Below are 26,648 nucleotides of genomic sequence, written 5' to 3' on the forward strand. Positions count from 1 at the left end.
ACAAAGTTAGGAATTGCAACTAACAGAACTAAAGCACATATACCTTTCAAAACAGAGGAGAAAATAAAAACAGAGTATTCAGTCCCCATTGGCAAAAGACAGAAAAAAATTAAAGCAAAATTATATTGATCAGTAAGTACCCATTATTGATTGTTCAATATTGATTTACTGGTTAATTTTATTGATATAAAATAGGCAAAGGTTTATTAGGCAAATATAAGGGAGTGCCTACAATATGTTTTTAAAAAGTTTTTTTTTTTTTCAACGTTTATTTATTTTTGGGACAGAGAGAGACAGAGCATGAATGGGGGAGGGGCAGAGAGAGAGGGAGACACAGAATCGGAAACAGGCTCCAGGCTCTGAGCCATCAGCCCAGAGCCTGACGCGGGGCTCGAACTCACGGACCGCGAGATCGTGACCTGGCTGAAGTCGGACGCTTAACCGACTGTGCCACCCAGGCGCCCCTACAATATGTTTTTTAAATTAATAAAAATAACTAAATCCATAAAGCGAGTAAAAATACAAAAACCAATAGTTTCCTGAGCTCTTGCTATAATCAGAAAATATAATGGGTGGAAAAAAATATGGCTTGTAGTAACACTAAAATTTCTTTCTAAAAAAGAACAAATAATGCAATGAAAACAATGAAGAAAATAAAAGAATAGAGAAGTCTTATGATTTTTTAAGAGGAAATGTTCTTAAATTAATCTATAGCTTTATTGCAAATTTCACCAAAATCCCAATGAGATTTGAAATTTAAAAAAATCTAGTCTTTTAAGAAAAACAGACATTGGAGAAGAGCAAAGATAATTTAAGATTAATGAGATTGCCCTAAAATATATTGAAGTTAAAATAATGGAGAATTTTATTGTACACTTGAAAAAAAATGTTCAGAGTGCTGTCAGTAAATCACTTAGAAACAGAGAAGTATATGGATTACATATGTATATGTAACATATTTAGTATATATGCATATATACTTTACGTATATATTATAAAGATCTATGAATAGGAGAAGGATTATTCAGTAAAGGGCGCTGAGAAAATTATTTAACTCTTTGGTGAAAAATAAAATTAGGCTTTCATCTCATGACCTACATCGTATATATATTAATCTAATATATATTAAAGCACAGATTTTCAGGCTGGATTCCACGAACCTCCATGTGGTTTCACGAAAGCTGGTTTATCAGAAACGAACTACAAATTCAACCCCATCTTTATCTGATTCTTTATCTTTATCTTTATCTGAATATGATTATCATATTCAAGATTAGCGTTTCTTTTTAAAGAGGATTGTACTGCTTTAAAATAAAATGTTTAAAATTCACCAAAGTGGGTTTTTTTTATGGTTGAAAACATGCACAACACATACGTATTTTCTGAGAATTAGAAAATATACCTAGGAATTTGGCCACAAAAGTTTTTAAACTGTAGGTGAAAAACACTGAAATCAGAAAGTAGGAAAAATATTTTTCATGATTAAGACAGTTAAGAACTTTTATAAACTAATAAGGAAGATAGATACCTATCTACTAAAGATTGGCAAAAGACATCAGATTAAAGCAATGAAATGCCACTTTTATTAACAATTATAATAGCTATTTTCAGTGAGAGTACAGAGTGATGGATACTTACTACTTACGACGAAGGTAAATTGATAGACTTTGGAAAAGCTATTTGGCTAATCATAAGCCTTAAAATTGTTGATATCCTTTCCCTCAGTGATTTCACGTCTAGGCATATATTTTTTGGAAATAGATTACACATTATTAAAGCATTTCTATTTCCAAAGAAGAGACCCACTTCATTTATCTAATTCAAAAAATAGAGCTATAGAACAAACATGTTTTAAAATCTCACAGAAAAAAATCCAAGGACATAAGCTTTCATATGGGAATTTGCTCTAGAATTAGTGGCCATTAGACAAAGCCACTGTTTCAAAACCGTGTTTCTCTTTGGGTAGCCTCTCTACTGTCTACACACTGACCTACTCTTTGCAGGTCTATAATTGCCACCACATCCATGAATATGTATTTTTTAATTCCATTGCCAACCACTAACTTGTAAACTTCCTTCTGGGTCTCCCCATTCAGATTTCTGAGTGGGAGAAGTTGACTGGCTCACTTTTCATTACTACCTCTACACAAGCCTTTGCGGCAGGCTAAACCATAGGCTACTGGAAAGGCTTTGGATTGGCTAGCTTTGTTGTCAGATGTTCACTCTGGTCCCTTCAGACATGCCCAGGGATGGATAATAAGGCATAAAACATGGCCTTGAAGGGCTGATGTTCCAAAAGGTTTCCCCAGAAAGTGATGGGTCTGAGCCAAGCATTCTGAATTACATTAGAACACAAAGATATTTATTGTTCAAGATATTTATTGCAGTATTTTTTGTTGCCCTCCCCCCCCCAAAACAGGGGAAAAGTTGAATAAATTATGATGCATCTATATGTGTAATGTTATGCAGCCAGTAAAACTTATATTTTCCAAGAATCTTGTAATGATGATATACTTATGGTGTTAATTGAAAGTATAAGATATAGAACTATATATGGGGTAAGATTCTATCTATCTATCTATCTATCTATCTATCTATCTTATCTATGTTTATACACATATTCCCATGGGGAAAAATTGGATATATACCAAAATGTTATAGTGGATAGGATGGATTGTGGCTATCTTTATGTTCTTCATACTTTTCTGTATTTTTTAAATATTTTTATTGGTGTCTTCATAAATAAAAATGGCATTTTTACATATAACATTTAAAATGTTAATGGTTACATGATATTCCATTGTATTACTGTATCATAATGCTCAATTATATTATCAGGGATTTGGAATTTTTTTTTAAAGATTCCATTTTTAAGTAATCTCTACACCCAGTGTGGGGCTCAAACCCACAACCCCAAGATCAAGAGCCATGTGCTCCACCAACTGAACCAGCTAGGTGCCCCTGGACTTTTCATTTTTATATCATGAATTTAACTGCCATAAATATCATGTATGAAGTTTTTGATTATTTTTGTCAATTTTTATAATAATTTTCTATATTCAATTATTGGATTAAAATATAGGTCACAGAAGTATAATTTGTGCAAAGAAATGAAATTATTAAATTACATGATGTAGACAGTCAGCTACAAGTAGCCTAACACTGTTGGTGTATAAAGTGTAAAAGTGAAAGGAGAGGTTAGAGAATGGCCAGATCATGAAGGACTTCCTGTGTCAAGCTAAAAAAATTTCTGTTGGTCATGAAGAGATACTAAAGAATCTTTTTTAAAAAAAATATTTATTTATTTCGAGAGAAAGTGAACAGAGGAGGGGCAGAGAGAGAGGGAGAGAGAAGATCCCAAGCAGGCTTCACACTCAGCATGGAGCCAAATGCAGGACTTGATCCCATGACCATGAGATCATGACCTAAGCCAAAACCAATGCTCAACTGAGCAACCTAGGCACCCCAGAAACATTACAGAATCTTAAACAAAGGTGCAACACTATCATTTTGAAAAGATGACTTTAACAACAATGTGGAGATTGGCTATGTTGTTAGAGTAAGAAGAGAATGAGTAAGAACGGAGGTCACAAGACCATTTAGTCAATGAGTTTTGACAGTAGGAAGCAGTTTTTTATTTTATATAAGTTTTATTTATTTTGAGAAAGAGAGACCCCACGAGCGGGGAAGGGGCAGAGAGAGAGAGAATCCCAGGCAGGCTCTGTGTCACTCACACAGAGCCCGAGGCAGGGCTCAAACCCACAAAACTTTGAGATCACGACTCAAGCCAAAACTGAGTTCAACACTTCACTGACTGAACCACCCAGGCACTCCCTTTTATGTTTTTTAAATTTATTTTCAGAGAGAGAGCATGCACGAGCACATGAGAGGGGGAGGGCAGAGGGAGAGGGAGAAGGAGAGAGAGAGAATCCCAAACAGGCTTCACGCTGGCAGCGCAGAGCCCAGATGTGTGGCTCTAAATCACAGTGAGATCATGACCTGAGCTGAAACCGAGTCTGATGCTTAACTAACTGAGCCACCCAGGCGCCCCAAGCCAATTTTCTTTGTTAATTGTTTTCATTTTTCCCTTAGTGTGCTCACCAGAGTAAATCTGGAAAACATACTCATTAAAAAAATAAGGCTAAAGATAGTGTGAAAAGCCACTGGAGGGTTTTACAGGACATGATTTAACTTTACATTTTAACAGGGTCACTCTGAAGGGTCTCAGAATTGACTGAAGGGAGGGACTGGAGCCAAAGCAAGGATTCCAAGGAGGTACTGCAGTAATGTCTACAAGAGAGAAGTGTTAACCCAGTGTTAACAGAAGTGAGAGATATAAATTTTGGATATAATTTGAATATGATGAATATGTCAGAAAGTAGTTTCAAAATTGGGGTTTAGATAGCATTTTAATACGTAAAAAGCAGGCCAAAATAGTTTACAGACAGGAGGAATTGGTTGTAAAAACTTGTAGTTGAGCACAGTGTTTTAGAAGAGTGAAATTATTCTGTCTAGATAAATGATTTCATGTTGGAGTTTGAGCTACTCCTCAAGATATAGGGTTTTTTTCATCTGGATAATATAAAGCTCAAATTGTGCCATGGGACTAGTCAAACCCAACCTTGGGGAGGAGTTAGGGTGTGATTCTAATCTTAGATTGAATAAATTGAAATAACCTGGGGAGGAGGAGTTAGGGGAAGGGAGTTGGGTAAGTGTTTCAAGCGGAGTGAGCAAAATATGGACTCTTAGGAATTAGTACAGCCTGGTGGTTAAGAGCTAGGTTGCCTGAGCTCACATCAGTTACTATGAAAACAAGATATATTTCTACCTAATGCCAAATTTATAATCATTGGATCAGTGTGAACTGGGAGTCATGCAGACTATCATCAGGCCAACTATCAGAGTCAGGCAGATCTGCTAGAAATGCCTAACAAATTAATTAAATCTTAATACCTACTGAATATTGTACTAGGCTATGCACATGGCTGAAAAAATATGCAATCCACTCCAAATGGTAATGTGCTTTGTTCATCTTCGCATGTTCTAGAACTTAGAATACAGACCACTATGAGTCAAGTGTACAGGTGTCTTCCACTAAACATTAAATTCTAAATTAATTAGAACTTTAACATTTTTTTTTTGAAAAAAGCACAGTGGCTGAAAGACCTGAAGGACTCTGTGTTTAACCTAGGGTCTTTTATTGATGGCATGGCATTCAGATAATCATTTGTTTTCTCTGGGTTTAAGTATCCTTAGCTGTAAATTACAGAGATAGAAGTAGGAGTCTTAAAGCCGCCTAATGAACTTTTATCTCTAGAATAGTGCATACCACATAATAAAGTAGAACTTTCACAGCACACTCATTCTGTGAAATCTTAACAGTTTGATATCATTTCAAGAAGGTCCTATTAAGTGCACACTATAGTCAAGGGAATTCCTGGCTCTAAAATGTCCACCCCAAGTGGAGAGGTCCAGCTGGAAACCTCACAAAATCTTCAGACATCAAATGACAACGGTTTTCATGGCACTGCGGACTAGAGGTCATGGTACACTTCTAATTACAAGTGTAAGAGAAGAGAAGCCCAAAAGTCAGAAGGGTTACCCAATTTTCCGAGGAAAGCTTGTGGTTTCCAGGACCACAAAGCCGACTTGGATGCAGAGGAAAAACGACCTAGTGGGCAGAATCCCACCACGCTCAAGCAAGAGGATGGATGAGTCTACAGTTCTGGTCTCCCTGCCCCGCCAAGGCCCCACGGGGGCAGTGACTTCCGGCTGGGATAAAACCTCAAGGCTATCTTCATTTAAGAGTGCCTTAGGGATAGAGTCCAGTACTGTTTCTATAGTGGGCTGGCCCTTGGAGCCTCCCAGCCTGCCTTGCCCTCTCACACTGGAGGTGCTTCCAGGGCAAGCCTCAGAGGTTTAGGCTTGATTTCTTGTTTTTGTTGATAGGCTGAAGCTATGAATTGTAGACACACTTACTACACATTAGGTCTCAGTCAGAACTTCCAACGTGAGCTCAGAACAAATTCTGGGAATGAGGGACAGGTTTGGAATCCATCTATCCCCTCAAAGGGGTGGGAGTTCAGACCACTTTATAGTGTCTCTCCTAGAGAAGTGATCTCTCAAGACTACAAATGGGGCTGTCCCTACATTCTCCTCCCTCTGCTCCCCCTCTTACACATTTTCATTCAGAAGTCAAACCCGCTGAGATGTTACCATTTTGCCTCAATGAAGATATAAAGGAAAATTCTGTAATCTCTTATGATTTTCCTTACTTGCTAGGGTGGCACATAATGTCTATGGCAATTGTGGATCTTTCTTTTAAGTTTCAGCCATTACAACATCAAAATGAAGTAATGAGAGCAAGAGAAAACAACTTGGATATCAAGTACTTGGTGAATATTGATAGAGCAGAACTAGTACTGGTAAATTACTAAATTCAAAGCTCACATCTATGAAGATGATAGCAAATAGAGCCCAGTAAAGGCCTCTAATCAAATTCAATCATAGTTCAGGGTGAACAATAGAAGTATTTTTTTTATTAAAAGAAATACAGAAACTTGAAAAAAGTACTGATGTTATAGTGGGATCCTTAGTATTCATTTAAAAGCGTCTTCATCATTTTACAATGAGATGTAAAAAATAAGTGGTCAGGTCTATTTCCTACTTACTCAGTACTACTATTTGTTGCTGGCAAGTATAATACTTTTTATGGAATACTTGCCTCCCTCCAAACCACACTAAGTAGTAAGGGGTACAGTCTAAAATAATTGTGAGAGGATTACTGTAATGCTATAGACGTGTAAGTATGTTGAATTTAGCACATAGATTTTCAAGTCTTCTCAGTCTTGTCAGAGGTGGCTTTCTAGAGGAAGAAACCTCTTTAGTTGAACCTGAAGGAGTGAAAAATAGCTGGATAAAGAGGTCTCCATGAATAGGAAATATCATATGGAAAATACTAGAGCTAAACATATGCAGTAGATGGGAAGCTGAAAGCTATTGCATGACTGACACATAGAGTGCAAAGGGTGCAGTGCAAGAACATTAGAACGTGAAAGGCAAGATAAGTCATTTCAGAGTTTAGATTTCACCTAAAAGTTCATGGGGAGTCTTTGAAAGGTTTAAGCATTTATGTGCAATAATCAAAATTTGTATTTCAGAAAGCTCCTCTGCCTGCATTTTACAAATTTTCAAGGCAGAAGCACAGTTGAAGTAATGTAAGGGAGAAGACAGTAACCATAAATAGAAATATAGTACCAGTGTGTGTGTGTGTGTGTATGCAGATAGGTACAAGGAAGAGTATAAAAGATTTAGTGAGTATATTCACTAAGGTACAGGGCAACCTGTGGTGCAAAAGAAACTAACAAAACAAAACCAGTAGGTTATATATGACTGAAGTTTATTTCTAACAATCTGGAGGGAGATGGGTGGGCCAGGATTCCATTGTCAACACTGGTTTCCACTTGTAGTCCAGTGCAGTTACTACGGTTTTCCTTGTTTCCAGCCAGCAGGAGAGGGAAAGGATTCAGAATAGAATGATGCCTAGCTGTTTGAGTGCAAGACCTGGAAGTGACACACAACACTTCTGTTCATAAATAAATATATAAAAAGTTAGGTGGCTGTGTGTCCAGCTAAAATTCTGTAGCAGTGAAAGTGGAGTGAATAAATATATTGGATAACAACTAGCAGAATGCCTTAGTTATTCATGGGTTATGGAGTATGGGCCCAGGGAGAGGAGGCAGGTTTTTGAGTCTGGACAACAGGTCCATTCTCTGCCCTGAGGCTGAATGGCCTATGGGCCATCCCTATGGAGATGTCTTATAGGTCTAGAACCTGGGGAAGATATTTTGGCTTGAGATCCCCCATGAAGAGATAATAATTGAAGACAAGAACCCTGAAGAGCAACACCACATGGACAGATTGTCAGATACCAAGGAGGAACTACTGTCAAAGATGTGAAAGGAAAATCAGGATACTGTAATGACATAAAAACCAAGGGAAGGAAGTACCTCAAGAAAAAGGGAGCCATTAATAGAGTTAAACACCATACGGAGATGAAAGTGAGGGAAGATAAAGGCTGAAAAGTATGCCCTGTTCCAAAAAAGAAGCAGTTGATTACTTTGTTAGCACTCTTTCATTAAAGGTAAGAGGACTATGGGGGCGCCTGGGTGGCGCAGTCGGTTAAGCGTCTGACTTCAGCCAGGTCACGATCTCGCAGTCCGTGAGTTCGAGCCTCGCGTCGGGCTCTGGGCTGATGGCTCAGAGCCTGGAGCCTGTTTCCGATTCTGTGTCTCCCTCTCTCTCTGCCCCTCCCCCATTCATGCTCTGTCTCTCTCTGTCCCAAAAATAAATAAATGTTGAAAAAAAAATTTTTTTTAAAGGTAAGAGGACTATGACCAGATTGCAGGTTGTTGAGGAGTCAGTGGGCAGTGAACCAGTATGGACAAAACTTCCTAGAAGTGTGGCTGGCATGGAGATGAAAGAGAACTGTAATTGCTATGGGTAGGGGAGCAGAGAGGTTTTTGTTTTGCTATGTTCCTTTTCTAATTTTTCAAGGTAGAGGTGATTTAAGCATTTGTATATCTTTTTTTTTTTTAATGTTTATTTTTGAGAGAGAGAGACAGAATGTGAGCGGGGGAGGGGCAAAGAGAGAGGGAGACATAGAATCTGAAGCAGGCTCCAGGTTCTGAGCTGTCAGCTCGACGTGGGGCTCGAACTCATAGGCTGAGAGATCATGACCTGAGCCAAAGCTGCACACTCAACTGACTGAGCCACCCAGGCACGCCGATTTAAGCATTTTTAAATACTGATGAGAAGATGCCAAATATAGAAGCTGAATTTAAAGACCTAAAAGGAGAGGTGATTGTGGGAGTGATTATTCTAAGAAAGTGAAAAAGGCAGGATTTAGAGGACATGGTATGGAAGGACAGTTCTTCCATGGTTACGGAGAACTGCATTCTGAAGGCTTGATGGCAGGATGTGGAGATGGTTTTGTCTGATGGTACCCAACTTCTTCAATGGAAGCAAGCTGATCGTAGGGGAGCTGGGTGTGCTGATTTAAGAAGGTGAGGAGAGCAGGAAGGGTCTAAAATAGGGTGGGAAATGGAAAGGACGGCAGTTGGGGGAAGCAGAAGGATTTCTGGTAAGCATCAATGCCCAGTAAAGAGCTGGATGACTACTTCAGACCGCGCACATGGTGAGGTACATGGTGCCAGAAATGTGTTCACTGTAAAAGCTGAAAGAAGAGTCCTATGTTTGTCTTCTACGAATTCCCTGGGCACACGGCACAGATTTCTCTCACAGCAGTGATACAAGTCTATGGCACAACATGAGCTGTTAGTCCTATCCTTACAATCTAATATAGCTCAGTATTTTTCCCTGAGGACAGTTTACACATTTACACTTAAAAAAAATCAGTTGCCTTCTATACACTATCAGAAAAAGAAATTAAGACAAAAATCTCATTTCAAGGGCACTGGGTGGTTCAGTGGGTTAAGCATCTGAAATCAGGAGATTTCAGATCAGGTCATGATCTCATGGTTCTTGGGTTCAAGTCCCATGTCAGGTTCCCCGATGAGCATGAAGCCTGCTTGGGATTCTCTCACTCTCCCTCTCTCTCTGCCCCTCTCCGTACACATACTCTCTCTCAAAATAAACAAATAAATAAAACAAAATCCCATTTACAACTTCATGAAAAGGATAAAATACCTGTGGATAAGTTTAACCAAGGAGATGAAAGATCTGTACGCTCAAAACTATCATTCATTGATTAAAGAAACTGAAGAAGGCACAAAGATCTTCCATGCTCATTGACTGAATTATTGTTAAAATTAATATTGTTAAAATTACCCAAAGAATATAAAGATTCAATGCAACCCCTCTCAAAATTCCAATGGCATTTTTCACAGAAAAAGAAAAAAATCCTAAAATTTGTATGGAACTACAAAAGATCCTGAATAGTCAAGGCAAACTTGAGAAAGAACAAAGCTGGAGGCATCACACTTCCTAATTTCAAACTATATTATGAAGCTATAGTAACCAAAACAGTATGGTACTGGCATAAACACAGACACACAGATCAATGGAAGAGAACAGCGTGCCCAGAAATAAACCCACACATATGTATGGTCAATTAATTTACCACAAAGGAACCAAGAATATACAATGGGGAAAGGACAGTTTCTTCAATAACCAGTATTAGGAAAACTGGACAGCCACATGCAAAAAAGAAAATGGACCACTATCTTAAACCATACACATACACAAATAAAAAATGGATTGAAGACCTGAAACCATAAAACAAATGAACACAGAATAATTTCCACCTTAACTCATCATAAGTGTTCACACTCCAGTATACCTTTTCTGTTTTTGAATAAGATAGGAGTTTTACAAGCCACCATTCATTCACTGGGAATGTCTCCAATATGAACCTTTTGAGGCAGATTAAGATAAGCCTCCTGGCTGAACACTGTTTGGGATCCTGAAGTAGCTTACAGAAGAAAGAGGAAGTTCTAGTATCCAGAGTATTATTTAATACAGAGCATTAACACACTTTACTGACCTCTTAATGTTTGGAATAAATGATAGACCCAAGGCTATGGATGTCTTTCTAGGCTGTATCCCAAAGAGTACTTTTAAAAATACAGACTTGAAGACTACATGTAGATTTGTTACTCTACTTCCCATTGCAGTTGATAACCCTCCACCAATTCTAGGTCCCACTCAGCACCAGGACAGCCAAGGATATTATCAAGGATGGAGTAATTTGCTGTCACTGTGGTCTCTGTCATTAATTCAGAGTTCAGTTCTTCGTCAGTAGTCTTCCTATATTCTTGTGAGCTCGTGGTTTCTCATGACCTTCTCATAAGGACTGAAAGTTTGAGTTTTATTAAATATCAACTCTAAGGGTATTGCTTGGCTCCTCCCTACTTCAATAAATTAGGTGAATATATGGAAGCCATAGGTCCCATTTATGAAATAGAAATGATGATGGCCATGATATCAAAATCATGATAGGCAAAGACTTTATGGTGATATATATAAACTCCATACCCTTGTGTCTTCCTTTGGGAGACTGGAAAAGCTCAGACAGATATATGCCCAATAAAATATTTCCCTCTAATATAGTTCTCTCATATCAATTAAAGAATAATCCCTGACAAACGTTTTATTGCATTTACTACATTCACAGGATTCCCTCCAGTATAAATTCATTGATGTAGGTAATCCTGGGTTTCTTCCTTCTCTTGAGTATGAAGTTTTTGGTGTTTTTTAAGGTTTGAACTCCTATTGAAGGTCTTCTCACATTCTCTACATTTGAATGGTTTCTCTCCTGTATGAATCATTTGATGTCGAATAAGGGAGGAGCTCCGGCTGAAGGATTTTCCACAGTTAACACATTCGTAGGGATTATCTCCAGAATAAAGTCTTGAATTTTTATTACTATTTTTACTCTCACTGAAAGCTTTTCCACATTTATTGCCTTCACAGACCTTTGCTTCAGTATGAATTTTTTGATGCTTAGTAAGATTTGTACGTCTGTTGAAGAATCTCCCACACTCACTACATTTATAGGGTTTCTCTCCTGTGTGAATGATCTGATGTCGAATGACGGATGAACTCCGGCTGAAGGCTTTCCCACATTGATAGCATTCATAGGAATTCACTAAGGTATGACTTTCTGGGTGCTGAATGTCTATACTCAGGCTCAAGGCATTTCCACATTTATTATATTCTAAATGTTGCTTACCTACTGAATCTAAATTAAATTTGAAGTTAGTTTTAAACTTATCACATTTTGAGAACCCCTTTTTCATAGGAATTCCCTGTTGTATATCAAAAATTGAATTAACTGACTCAACATCTAAGCTTTTCTTATTCTCACTACCTTCAAAGTTTCCCTCCTCAGTGTAGACTGTCTTGTGAACAAAAGCTTCTTCCGGCAAATTTATGTCCCAGTGTTCCTGGTTCCTGTATAGCCAATCATCACTCATCCAAGCATCTGAAGAAGGGGGTCCACTTTTGGTCAGTCTTCTCATAATTTCTCCATGAGACGATGATTCTCCAGAAATTCTCTCCTTTGTAACTGAATCTTGGTTTTCTGAAATTACCTCTCTGTCTAAAAAGAAATTAAAAATTCTATGAGCTAGCAGAGGGAAATTGTTTAATTAGGAAAGGGATGCTAAACCACATAAGGAAATATGCAGATTTTATGGGTCTTAAATACAGAATGGAAATGTGAGGTGAGATTAGAAAAGGAGCAATATAGAAGAAATAAAAGGGACAAAAGTATTAAAAAGGAGGTTAGAAGATCATAAAATATGAGAACAGCTATTCAAGTATATTAATGAGAATACATAGAGCTTGGGTAAAATATCAGCATATGAACTGGGATAGGGAGGCATTTCATAGTTCGCATTGTTACTGGTTCATAACTAGTCTGTGTGGATTACACAGTCTTCCTTTCTCTAGCATCTTGTCTTTGTCTCTTTTAACCCATGCTGTTCATCAATAAATACACCCTTCTGAAACACCAATTTAATCATATCTTTACACGATCTCGCGGTCCCGTGAGTTCGAGCCCCGCGTCAGGCTCTCGGCTGATGGCTCAGAGCCTGGAGCCTGCTTCCGATTCTGTGTCTCCCTCTCTCTCTACCCCTCCCCCATTCATGCTGTCTCTCTCTGTCTTAAAAATAAATAAACGTTGAAAAAAAAATGTTAAAAACACATCTACATTGGGGCGCCTGGGTGGCGCAGTCGGTTAAGCGTCGGACTTCAGCCAGGTCACGATCTCGTGGTCCGTGAGTTCGAGCCCCGCGTCAGGCTCTGGGCTGATGGCTCGGAGCCTGGAGCCTGTTTCCGATTCTGTGTCTCCCTCTCTCTCTGCCCCTCCCCCGTTCATGCTCTGTCTCTCTCTGTCCCAAAAATAAATAAAAAACGTTGAAAAAAAAATTTAAAAAAAAAAAAAAACACATCTACATTTACAGGCTCCACACCTTAACCAGCTAAAACAAACTTGCAATCAGTGTCTCTATTTCCATACAAGCTGCAGTTATTCCCCATATTTAACAAAGGCAGGAAAAAAAAAAACTATAATCAAAGGTAGCAGAGAAACCACCCTTTTTCTGGGCTCAAAATCACTCCTGATTCTAATAGCGCTATGATATTTCTCTAGGTATTTCCTAGAATGCAAAACTTCACCTGTTCTAGTTAAGATTTAATTCTCTTGTTTTCACCTGTCTTCAGTTTGTTTCATTTAATAATGTCCCACTTCCCTTCTCAAAATTGCTTTCTCACTTAGCTTCTGTATAAATACTTACATTCTAGCAACTTTTTAAAAACTAAATTTCACTGACTTCCCTTTATCCTCTCACATATAACTTCAGGTTTATCTAATGCATTTACTTCCATACTTCATTGGTAGCCAAAACATATCTTCCACTTGGTAGTCTCACATATATTATCGACCCCTGTTTTTATCCATCTCCAAGACAATGCCACTCAACTATCCTACTGCTCTCTTCCAACTTAACAAATGAGCCTGAGAATTTCATCTTTCATGTGGAAAGAACTTCCCTCAATGTCCTCACTGGTTTAGTGAGTCACTGTCCTTCTAATATTTACACTAGAGTCCACGAAGAGATCTTGAATAACCATTGCTCTTTAGCTTTCATATCTAATCTGCCCTGAGGTACTATTTTTTTATGAAATGATGTTTACCTCAAAGCAGCTCCACTGATATATCCAACTTTGTCAAATACCTATTAATTCTGCCTGGTTTAGTCTAATTTCTAGCAGAAATTATGTCTGTGTAATACAGTGGAAACTAGACCATTAAGTCAGAATCTCCTGGGGTGGAGCCTAGGAATATAACAAGGGTATCAACTGTAGTTTCGCTGTTTCTGCCTCACCAGCATAAACTGGGTGTGTGGGCAGATAACCTATAGGTCTTCAGTGAGAGAGGAATCTCTTCCAAACCTGGACCTAATTTAGATGGTGAGATCCTGGACTTCAAGCTTGATGCCATAATGAGGTCTTAGGAGAGAATAAATATATTTAATAATGGGGAAAAAAATAATTTGTGGCCAGAGGACAGATTATAGATCAAAATGGCTGCACATTCATAAAAAACTCACAGCTAACATCATACTCAAAGGGCGAAAACTTAGAAGCTTTCCCCTAAGGTCAGGAACAACACAAGGATGTCCACTCTCACCACTTTCATTCAAAATAGTACTGGAAGTCCTAGCTGCAGCAATCAGACAAGAAAGAGAAATAAGAGGCATTCATACTAGTAAATAAGAAGTAAAACTCTATTTGCAGATGACATGATACTGTACATAAAAAACCCTAAAGACTCTATCAAAAAACTACCAGAACTGATAAATTTAGTGCAGTTGCTGGATGCAAAATTAATATACAGAAATCTGCTTCATTTCTATACCTTAAAACAAAGTAGTAGAGAAATTAAGGAAACAATCCCATTTACAACTGCACTAAAAATAAAATATGTAGGAACAAATTTAACCAAAAGGGTGAAAAACCTGTACTCTGAAACCTATTAAACACTGATGAAAGAAATTGAAGTTGACACAAAAATTCCATGCTCATGAACTGGGAGAACCAATATTGTTAAAAATGCCCATATTATACAAAACAATTTATAGATGTAATGCAAGCCCTATCAAAATATCAATAGCATTTTTCACAACACTAGAACAGATACCATATGTTTTCACTCTTATGTGGATCCTGAGAAACTGAACAGAAACCCATGGGGGAGGGGAAGGAAAAAAAAGAAAAAAAAGAGCTTAGAGTGGGAGAGAGAGCCAAAGCATAAGAGACTCTTAAAAACTGAGAACAGAGGGTTGATTTGGAGTGGGAGGGAGAGGAGGGTAGGTGATGGGCATTGAAGAGGGCATCTTTTGGGATGAGCACTGGGTGTTGTATGGAAACTAATTTGACAATAAATTTCATAAAAAAAAAAAGAAAAAAAGAGAATCCTAAAATTTGTATGGAACCATGAAAGACCCTGAATAGCCAAATCAATCTTGAAACAGAAGAACAAAACTGGAGTATCATAATCTCAGATTTCAAGATATACTACACAAAGCTGTAGTAATAAAAACAGAATGGTACTGGCATAAAAAATAGACATATAGATCAATGGAACAGAATAGAGAGCCAGAAATAAATCCATGATTTTATGATCGATTAATCTACGACAAAGAAGGCAAGAATATCCAACAGGAAAAAGACAGTCTCTTCAACAAATGGTGCTGGGAAAACTCGACAGCTACATGCAAAAGAATGAAACTGGACCATTTTCTTATTCTACACAAAAATAAACTAAAAAACGGATTAAAGGGGCGCCTGGGTGGCTCAGTCAGTTAAGCGTCTGACTTCAGGTCATGATCTCACAGTTCATGAGTTCGAGCCCTGCATCAGGCTCTGTGCTGACAGCTTGGAGCCTGGAGCCTGCTTCAGATTCTGTGTCTCCCTCTCTCTCTGCCCCTCCCCCACTTGCACTCTGTCTCTGTCTCTCTCTTTCTCCCTCTCTCTCAAAAATAAATTTAAAAAGGGATTAAAGACCTAAATGTGAGTCCTGAAACCATAAAATTCCTAGAACAAAATATAGGCAGTAATTTCTCTTACATTGGCCGTAGCAACATTTTTCTAGGTAGGTCTCCTTTGGCAAGGAAAACAAAAGCAAAATTAAACTCTTGAGACTATACCAAAGAATCTTTTGCACAGTAAGGGAAACCATCAACAAAACTAAAGGATAGCCTACTGAATGGGAGAAGATATTTTCAAATAGTATATTCAATAAAGGGTTAGTATCCAAATATATATGGAAGAACTTGTACAACTCAACACTAAAAAAACAAATAATCCAATAAAAAAATGCACAGAGAACCTGAATAGACATTTTTCCAAAGCAGTCATTAGATGGCCAACAGACACATGAAATGATGTTCAATGTCACTCATCATCAGAGAAATGTAAATCAAAACCACAATGAGACATCAGCTCGCACCAGGCAGAATGGTTAAAATCAGAAACACAGAAAATAACAGTGTTGGCAAGGATGTGGAGAAAAAGGAGCACATTTTGGGGGAATACAAGCTGGTGTAGCCACTGTGGAAAACAGGATGGAGGTTCCTCAAAAAATTAAAAATAGAAATACCATATGATCCAATAATTCCACTACTGGTTATTTAGCTTAAGAAAATGAAAGCACTAATTCAGAAAGATGTATGCACCCTATGTTTACTACAGGATTATTGATAATAGCCAAGATATAGAGGCAACCAAAATGTCCATTCATAGAGGAATGGATAAAAAAGATGTGGTATGTATATATAATTGAATACCACTCAGTTATAAAAAAGAATGAAATCTTGCCATTTGCAACAACATGAATGGATCTAACAGGTATCATGGTAAGTAAAATAAGTCAAAGAAAGGCAAATACCTTTATGATTTCACTTATATGTGGGATTTAAGAAACAAAGGAAAACAGAAAACAAACAAACAACAACAAAAAAAAGAGTCTTAAATATAATGAACTGATGGTTACCAGAAGGGAGGTGTGTGAGGGAATGGGTGAAACAGTTAAGGGGATTAAGAGTATATTATCATGATGAGCGATGAGTAATGGAAAGAATGAATGAATCATTATGTTATGCACCTACAACATAACACCATATTTTAACTATACCTCAAAAAAAAAAATGGATGCACATTCTTTTACACTCTCCTATAGAGCAATGGAGTTAATTTTTCTTCCCCTTGAAAATGGGCTCCTTCTGTGACTGCTTAGCCTACAGAATGTGGTAAAAGTGATACTATGCCACTTCTGGGCCTGGCCTTTAGGAGACTGACAATTTCCAATTCCTCTCAGGATACTCCCTCTCAGAACCTGGCTGGCATGCTATGAGAAGCCCATGCCTCAAGAAGAGGCCACATGGAGGTACTCTGGTCCATGGGGCCAGCTAAGTTCTCTGTGACAACCAGCCTCAACTTCCAGCCCTGTGATGAGCCATTTTGATCATTCCATCCCATCAGAACACTGTATCTTCAGCCAATATCGTATAGATCCTGAGAACTCCTAAGTCAACTCACAAAACTGTGAGGATTAATAAAATGATTGCTGTTTAAAGTCAGTAAGTTTGGAGGTAAGTTTTTAGAAACAAGAGGTAACTGAAACAGTTAACTGTTCCAGTAGCATTTACTGAATGGCAAAATTCCTAAATGTATTTCTCTAAGCAAGTTTGTAATGTTCGCCTCATATTTCTATAACTCATTTTTCATATAACTCTATTATTCCCATTTTTAAAATAACTTTCATGTATTTTGTTATTTTCAAATCACTTAGTTCTAACACATAGGAAAATTACCAATATTTTTATTTTACATCTAGCCACCTTATAAAACTCTTAACAGATATAGTAGTTTTGACAATGAGTTTCTTGGATTTCTAGGTAGAAAGTTACCATTTACAAATAATAGCCTTTTTTCCCTCTTTTCTACTAATTAAATTTCTCGTTTTTTGGTCTTTTTGTTCATTAGTTACATATTTCAGGTCAACATTCAACAGGTTGAAGCAGTGGCTGCTAACTTCCAAGAGAAAGAAGTGGAGTCCTATTACAGGCTAGACCCATAACTGGCAATGTCACTTCTGCAGCATTTTATTGATTAAATAGCTCAGTGCCAGCTGAGATTCAAAGGGAAGAGAAGCAGTCTGCATTTTCTTTTTTTTTTTTTGGTTTAACTGAAGTATAGGTGACACAATGTTACATTAGTTTCAGGTGTACAAAGTCTACATCTTGATGAAGAGAGCGACAAAGATTCTGTAGCCACCTTTAAATCACTATAATCCATTAACGGTTTTGGAAAATAAATGACATTTACAGAGGCAAATTCCAGATTGACTGAAGTATTATATTTAAATGATGAAATAGATGAAGTCAGAATAAAATCAGGAAATATGTTTCTAATTTGGGGATGGAAAAATTCTTATGCATAAAACTAACAGATATAAAGCACTGGGGGAAAGATATGTGATAACATAAATTTTAAAAATATGTATGGCAGACACCATAAATAAAATAATAAAAAACCTGCAAGATCTCATTTGTCGTAACTATGATCAATAGTGAGAATTTACATAAATTTTATTATATATTCTTTTTTTTTTTTTCAATTTTTTTTTCAACGTTTATTTATTTTTGGGACAGAGAGAGACAGAGCATGAATGGGCGAGGGGCAGAGAGAGAGGGAGACACAGAATCGGAAACAGGCTCCAGGCTCTGAGCCATCAGCCCAGAGCCCGACGCGGGGCTCGAACTCACGGACCGTGAGATCGTGACCTGGTTGAAGTCGGACGCTTAACCGACTGCGCCACCCAGGCGCCCCTAAATTTTATTATATATTCTTAAAAACCTCTAAATTCTTAATAGATAATGGACATAAAACCATTTGCTGAATCACAAGTGACCAAAACAAATAAAATAATTTTCAGCTTTTTCATAATCCAATATACATCTATCTATCCATTTTTTTCCCCTTTGGTCCTATATATGTGCAAAAGCTTGATATAAAGGTAGGGCAAAAAGAGACATGGTCCCTACCCTCAAGGAACATAAAGCCTAATGTGGGAGACAATGACCTATACAGATACAAGTAAAATATAATTGTGACAAATGATAAAAAGAGAAGATTATGGTGCTATGGGAGTATATAACAGAAAAAACTAACTAGTAGGAAATGTGAAACTATCTGAGATATGAGAGAAGACCAGGAGTCAACTAGGCAAAGAACAGGAGAATGAGATGAGAGATGATGATGGACTACATGGACTACAGTAGTGGCACTACGTATGGAGAGAAGTGGAGACATTCAAGGGACATTTAGAAAGATAAACACACACACACACACACACACACACACACACACACACACACCCCAAGTACTAGAGAGGTGAAGGAAGGAGAAGTTGTGTCAAGGATAATACTCTATACTTGTGTAACAGGATGAATGGCAGTGCTGTTTACTCAGGGAATAGAAAAAGATTGGAAAGGAAAAGTTATGACTTTGGTTTTATGGAACTGAAGTTATCTTTACGACAGCCGAGAGAAATGTCATGTCCTTCAGAAAAGAAGCCTGGGCTGGGGATACAAATTTGTAAGTCACCTATACACGTGTGGTAAGAGAAGGTGCAGTTGTGGATGTGATAACCTCAGGAAGAAAATACAGAGTAAGAAAACAAGACAAAATGAGACCAAATCTTGAGAAACGCTGGTATTTATTAGAGAGCTAGAGAAAGATTAATCTGCAATAGGCAGAGAGAGAATAACCAGAAAGAGAGGAGGAAAATCAGAAGTATTCCAAGAACTTACGAGTGTTTTAAGAAAGAAGAGCAGGGGCGCCTGGGTGGCGCAGTCGGTTAAGCGTCCGACTTCAGCCAGGTCATGATCTCGCGGTCCGTGAGTTCGAGCCCCACGTCGGGCTCTGGGCTGATGGCTCAGAGCCTGGAGCCTGTTTCCGATTCTGTGTCTCCCTCTCTCTCTGCCCCTCCCCCGTTCATGCACTGTCTCTCTCTGTCCCAAAAATAAATAAAAAATGTTGAAAAAAAATAAAAAAAAAAAAAAAAAAAGAAAGAAAGAAGAGCAGATAATACTGTCACTTGCTTTGGAGAAGTCAGTGAAACAAAGAACGAAACATATCCACTGGATTTAGCTACAAGAAAGTCATCTATGACCTCAGTAAGAACTGTTTCAGACGGATATTTGGAATAAGAGACAAGTGAAATGGACCAAGGACCAATGGACCAGGCTTCTTTTCTGAAATGGACCAAGGACTAAAAGGTGAGGAAATGAGAAAAGTATAAAATATCTTGAGAAGTTTGGCTATAAAGAGGTGAGTGATACAGAGGTTGAAAGAACAATTTTTTTAAATCAGTAATGACCTAAAAATGTTAAAAAGCTAAATGGAGAGGGGTGCCTGGGTGGCTCAGTCGGTGAGCATGTGACTCTTGATTTCACCTCAGGTCATAATCCCAAGGTCTTGAGATATCCCAAGATATCCACGTTACCCCTGTGCTGAGCATGGAGCCTGCCTAAGATTCTTTCTCTCCCCAACTCCTGTGTGCTCTCTAAAATAAAAAATTTTTAAATTAAAAAAAACAAACATAAAAATAAATTTTAAAAAAAGCTAATAGGAGGACTAGCTAATGAGAGGCAGAAATGGTGAAAATATAAGTGAAAGAAGACAGGGAGAAATGGGGTCCAAAGGAAAATGGCAGGGGGGATGGGCAAGGGAATTTACCTTAGAAAGGACGAAATTGAGTAATCTGCGTATCAAATTAATATAGATTTCAGGTAAACAATAGCGTGCTAGGGTGCTAATAGATAATTAGTGAGTATGATTGGTATAACCTTTCTGTAGACAATATGGCACAAAGTAACAAGACCTTTAAATATATTCATGTCCTTTGATGCTGAAGTTTCTCTTCTAATAAGGCATATCCTATGGAACTTATCAGACACGCCTGAAAACTGGGCAACAACCTGAATGTCCAATGGCTGGGGGGAATGGTTAAATATGTTATGATACTTGTATATGATGGACCATTACATGTGAAGCCCCATTTCCACAGACTAGTGATAACACGTAATTGCCCTTGGTATCATATTAGGTGAGAAGAACAGAATAGAAAACAACATATTCCTGATGATCCCATTTTGGGAAAAAAGAAATCTTCATAAGCCACAGAGACACATCATTGCAAAGAAAAAAGCCTAATAAATAAAAAAAAAAAAGTTAATATTGCATAGCTTGGGGTAATGAGGTCATGGGTGAGTTCTATTCTTCATACTTTTCTATATATACTAAAATTTATCATAAGCACACAATAATTGATAATCTCCCACAAATAAAATGTTAATAAGAATAAAGAGATTATGATAAAGGTAGAAAGGGCACAAGAAGTTCTATAGTAAAAGAAGGAAAACTGGAAGATTACTAAAGTCACTCTTGCATAAAGCAGAGCTTTTTGTTTTCTTTGAAAGAATACTACTTAATGTTAGGTTGTCTAATGTTTGTTTACCTAGCACTTCCCATGCTCCAGGCACTGCTCTAAGTGTGCCACACATATCAACTCATGTAGTCCTCACAGGAACGTGGAGATAAATACTGTTATTAACTCAGTGTTACAGATGAGGAAACTGGCAGATGGGTTGCTCCAGGCCACAGAGCGTTAAGTGTCTGCGTTCCTCACCTGCAACATTCCTCCAATTACCCACTTAAGAAATCGAATCTGTGAATGAAAAGCAATGATGACTTTTTTCCTTCAAAGTTTCTGCTGTTTTATCATCACCTCCCCAACTCTTTTTTTTTTTTCAACGTTTATTTATTTTTGGGACAGAGAGAGACAGAGCATGAACGGGGGAGGGGCAGAGAGAGAGGGAGACACAGAATCGGAAACAGGCTCCAGGCTCTGAGCCATCAGCCCAGAGCCTGACGCGGGGCTCGAACTCACGGACCGCGAGATCGTGACCTGGCTGAAGTCGGACGCTTAACCAACTGCGCCACCCAGGCGCCCCGGCCTCCCCAACTCTTAACTCAAAGGCTCTTAACCTCACTGTGTGTTTAACAAACAGAAGATTCTTACAAATGCCTCATATCTGCCTGGTTCTCACCAAAAAAAGATGTGTTTGGGATTTCCTGCTCTATTATCCATCTTCTGTCCTTTCCAACTCAGAGAGCTCAACTGGTTTGGAAAATACATGTTCTTTTCATGGGGAACATGAAAAAACAACAAACAAACAAACAAACATGACACTTCAGACATTTTTATAGGGAAGAGAATTCCATCCCTATGTAGTAGTCTAAGAGCTGCTGAAAGATAAGGCCAGGGGTCACCACAGACTTGTGTATTTCTAGCTCTATATTAGAAAAGACTCTCCCTCAGATACAGCAGGAAAATCTCCTATTGTGCCCATAGGACATTAGGAAACCTGAACCCAAACCCAAGTGTCCCTACCTACTGTAGTAGTCCTATAGCTTTTTAGCAGCAGATAAAGAAACTACTGATGGGCAGCATAGGTAAACACATAGAAGTCACCTCGATGCAATGAATTCAGGTTCCTATAGTTCTCCAGCATCACGTCCCTGTACAGGTTCTTTACAGCAGGGTCCAGTTGTCCCCACTCTTCCTTGCTGAATTCCACAATCACATCTTTGAATGATATTGGTTCCTAAAATATTAAGTTTCTTTTTAATCAAAGGTCAGCCCCAAAAATATTACTAGAGAAGAAATGAATTTGGAAAGAATAGTGTAGGTGCCTAGAATATGTAAGAAATTGATGAAAATGTTTGGGGTTCTAAGTTTTGACAAACAGGTTATATTAGAGGCCTATCAACTTGGTACTTGCAAAAGGAAAATCAAGAGCAGTTTTAACCTGAAATTAACTTTCATTTTGGTTGAGGAGAAAAAGACAGTTGGAATAACTATGGAACAAAAAATTACTAAAGAGTAAAAATACTTGACATAAAAGGAATTCAGAAGAGAAAGAAAGAGTTTCAGATAGACTGACAGGAATTGTAATGAAGACGGAGGCTCTGCTAGCAGAAAAGTTAGGGCATTTCCTCTCAAGAAATATAGCCTGCTAACTCCTTACCATTCAGGTCTCCCAGCCCAGCCCTTTCCTGATTACCCAAAGTAGCCACCCTCCTAGTCAGTGTCTACTGCATTATGCTTCTTTCTTTTCTTTGTAATTATTACTATCTGCAATTATCTGATTTGCTTGTGTTTGCCTGTCTACCTCTACTGTCATTTCTGCAAAGGCAGGGATCTCCTTTCGTTTACCATCACATAACCAGCCCTTGGACAAGTGGCATGTTAGGCACTGTGTCAATATTTGTTACAAGGGCCTTCACACCATCAACTGGTGTGATGCATTTCCCTCTCCAGCATTCTCAACCTTGTCATGATGGGCACATTTAATCACAATGAGATACACAAATCTTTTCCCTTCCTCTACCTCAAAGCCAGATGTCTCTAAGATATCAGAGGACCTTGTGAGTAAATTACCTAGGTTAGTTTTGCCTACTTCCTCACCTTCTTTCCTCAACCCTCCGCAACCTGGTTTCTATTCCCATGCCTGGTACCTCCGTGATGGTAAGTGAATGGGCACTACTCAAGCTGAATTTTCCCGAAATTTTAAAGGATTTATCCTTGAAATTTTCTCATCCTTGGCTTTCACTGACATCATATCTTCTTGGTTTTTCTCTACCACTCTGGTTCTTTCATTTCAGCATCGTTTGAAGTTTCTTCTGCTCCTGCCTATTAAATGACATTACTCAGCATTCTGCCCTTGGCTCCCTTCACTTTCAATTCTAAACATTCTATGGGTAGGCTCTATTTCTCTGGTTTAAATTATCATCTACAATCCTGAGGGAACACATGCACAGAAAAATACAAAGATTCAATATTTTCCGAAGAGTGTATCACCAACGGAAATAAAATAGATCTAATGTCCTATGGAAGAAGTAATAGTCTTATGTCTTAGATGGACCTATGTTTGGCAAAAGTTCAAAAACCAAAAAGAAAATGCAGGTCATTTCAGTAGAGAGCAGAATTCTAATTCACCTGGGAATTGCTAGTCAGTGAGTCAGCTTCCATTTTCTCCTTGATGCTCCCCTTCTGGAGCGGGACAGAATCCTTGCAGGGTGTCTCTGAGGAAGATGAAGGAAAACATTATGGAGACAGATTTCCCCCGGAGAAACATTTATTGATTTACAGTAGTAGTTTTAACATGCTATTCATAAAAATCATTTTTAAAACTTTGGAAAAATAATGACATCAGGCACTATAAGCAATCAGAATCTCTAAAGGTAAGAGCTCAGGTGTTATATTTTTTATTTAAAAAAATTTTTTTAACGTTTGTTTTGAGATTGAGTGCTAGTTGGGGAGGGGCAGAGAGAGAGGGAGACTGTAGAATTCAAAGCGGGCTCTATGCTGTCAGCGCAAAGCCCGACATGGGGCACGAACCCATGAACTGCAAGATCCTGACCTGAGTCAAAGTCAGATGTTCAACCAACTGAGCCACCCAGGTACCCCTATTTTTTATTTTTTTTATTTTTATTAAAAAAATTTTTTTTCAACGTTTTTATTTATTTTTGGGACAGAGAGAGACAGAGCATGAACGGGGGAGGGGCAGAGAGAGAGGGAAACACAGAATCGGAAACAGGCTCCAGGCTCCGAGCCATCAGCCCAGAGCCTGACGCGGGGCTCGAACTCACGGACCACGAGATCATGACCTGGCTGAAGTCGGACGCTTAACCGACTGCACCACCCAGGCGCCCCTATTTTTTATTTTTTAAATGTATTTTATTTTTTAAAGTTTATTTACTTTTTTAAGAGAGATAGAGAATGAGCAGGGAGGGGCAGAAAGTAAGGGAGAAAGAGAATCCCAAGCAGGATCCGTACTGTCAGCGTGGAGCCTAATGCAGGGCTTAATTTCACAAACTGTAAGATCATGACCTGAGCCAAAATAAAAAAAACAGCTGCTTAACTGACTGAGCCACCCAGGCACCCCTAAAATTATTTTTTAATGAAAAAATCTGACAGGTAATCCAGTCCTGGGGATCCCAAGGGCTGCTGACAGGCTCTGAAGACATCTCTGGGTACTTGGAGGATAGTAGGTGTGACCTCTGAACTATCTGTCTTCCATTTGACCTGTGGAGACTAGTGTGGACAGTTGTAAATAAATGCCTTATGGCGTTAGCTGTGAAATCTTAAAAAAAAAAAAAGTCACATATAAGTAGACTCGTGCAGTTCAAACCTGTGCTGTTCAAGGGTCAACTGCATAAGAACAGATCAACTGACAGTAAAGATAGTTTTACTTCTTTTCCAATTAGGATGCCTTTTATTCCTTTTTCTTGTTTAGTTGCACTGGCTAGTACCTCCAGTATAATGTTGAAAAGAACTGGCAAGAGTGGGCATCCTTGTCTTGTTCCTTATCCCAGGGCAAAGCTTTAAGTCTTTAACCATTAAGTGTGATGTTTGCTGTAGTTTTCCACAGATGTCCTTTATCAGGTAGAAGGAATTCCCTTCTATTCCAAGTCTGTTGAATACTTTTATCATGAAAAGGCATTGGATTTTGTCAAATGCTTTTTCTGTGTTGAGATGATCTTGTGAGTTTTCCTCTTAATTCTATTGGTTTTTTTTGTTGTTGTTTCAGAATTTAAAGATTCATCAGTTACATATAACACCCAGTGCTCATCACAAGTGCCCTCCTTAATGCCCATCACCCATTTAGCCCATCCCTCCACCCACTGCCCCTCCAGCAGCTCTCGGTTTGTTCTCTATAGTTAAGATCTCTTATGGTTTACCTCCCTCTGTTTTTACCTTGTTTTCCTTCCCTTCCCTTATGTTCATCTGTTTTGTTTCTTAAATTCCATGAGTGACATTATATGGTATTTGTCTTTCTCTGACTTATTTCACTTAGCACAATACACTCTATTTCCATTCACATCGTTGCAAATGGCAAGATTTCATTCTTTTTGATAGCCAAGTAATACTGTATTGTGTATATAGGTGTGTGTATGTATGTATTTATAGAAGTAATGTATAAATATATATGTATATAAATATATACACACAATACATATACCACCTCTTCTTTAGCCATTCATCAGTCCATGGACATTTGGGCTCTTTCCATTTGTCTATTGCTGATTGTGCTGCTATAAACATTGGGCTGCATGTGCACCTTCGAATCAGCATTTTTATATCCTTTGGATAAATACTTAATAGTGCAATTGCTTCCCCTTAATTCTGTATGGTGTATAATGTTGATTTTCATATGTTGAACCATCCTATATTCCTGGGATAAATACCACTTGGTCATGGTGTATAATCTTCTTAATATGATGCTGGGTTTGTTTTGCTAGTTTTGTGATAGCTTTGTCTGTCTTTGGCATCAAGTTAAACTCATCATAGAATAAGGTAGGAAATATTCCTTCCTCCCCTATTTTTTTAAAAAGTGTGAGAAACGGGTTCTGTGCTGACAGGTCAGAGCCTGGAGCCTGCTTCAGATTCATTCTCTCTCTCCCCCTCTCTCTGTCTGTCTCTCTGTCTCTCTCTCTGCCCCGCCCCCACTTGCACTCAGTCTCTGTCTCAAAAATAAACAAACATTAAAAAAAAATTTTTTTTTATGTGTGAGAAAGATTGGTGTTAATTCCTTAAATTTTTGATAGAATTCACCAGTGAAGCCATCTAGTCCTTGGGTTTTGTTGAAATTTTTTTGATTACTGATTCTATCTTTTCTGTTGTTAAAGAGGAGTTCAGATTTTCTATTTCTTCTTGAATCAGTTTTGGCAGTTTGTATGTTTTTGGAATTTTTCTACTTAATCTAAATTAATTTTTTGGTATATAATTGTTCATAGTATTCTCTTATAATCCTTTTGATTTATGCAAGGTCAGTGGAGATGTGCCTACTTTTATTCCTGGTTTTAGTTATCTCATTCTTCATACTTTTCTTGTGTAGCTAAGCCTTTGTCAATTTTGCTATTCTTTTCAAATGACCCACTATGGTTTCATTGGTTCTATCGTTTTTCTGTTCTCTAGTTCATTTATC

General features: G+C 38.1%; 1 protein-coding gene across 1 annotated transcript in view; it reads right to left on the reverse strand.

Annotated features, from left to right (window-relative positions):
- Positions 1-10,219: 10,219 nt before the first annotated feature.
- The window catches only part of ZNF215 (zinc finger protein 215), a 31,740-nt gene continuing 15,311 nt past the window's right edge, over positions 10,220-26,648 (reverse strand). Inside the window, exons 3-5 of the mRNA XM_040457007.1 lie at positions 23,657-23,742; positions 22,130-22,262; positions 10,220-12,121 (exon numbers count right to left, since the gene is read on the reverse strand). Coding sequence (XP_040312941.1) covers positions 11,214-12,121; positions 22,130-22,262; positions 23,657-23,742 — 1,127 coding nt within the window. The 3' untranslated portion in view covers positions 10,220-11,213. The remainder of the gene's footprint in view (positions 12,122-22,129; positions 22,263-23,656; positions 23,743-26,648) is intronic.

This window comes from Herpailurus yagouaroundi, unplaced genomic scaffold, assembly GCF_014898765.1.
Source record: "Herpailurus yagouaroundi ecotype Mexico unplaced genomic scaffold, PumYag 218, whole genome shotgun sequence".
Taxonomy (NCBI): domain Eukaryota; kingdom Metazoa; phylum Chordata; class Mammalia; order Carnivora; family Felidae; genus Herpailurus; species Herpailurus yagouaroundi.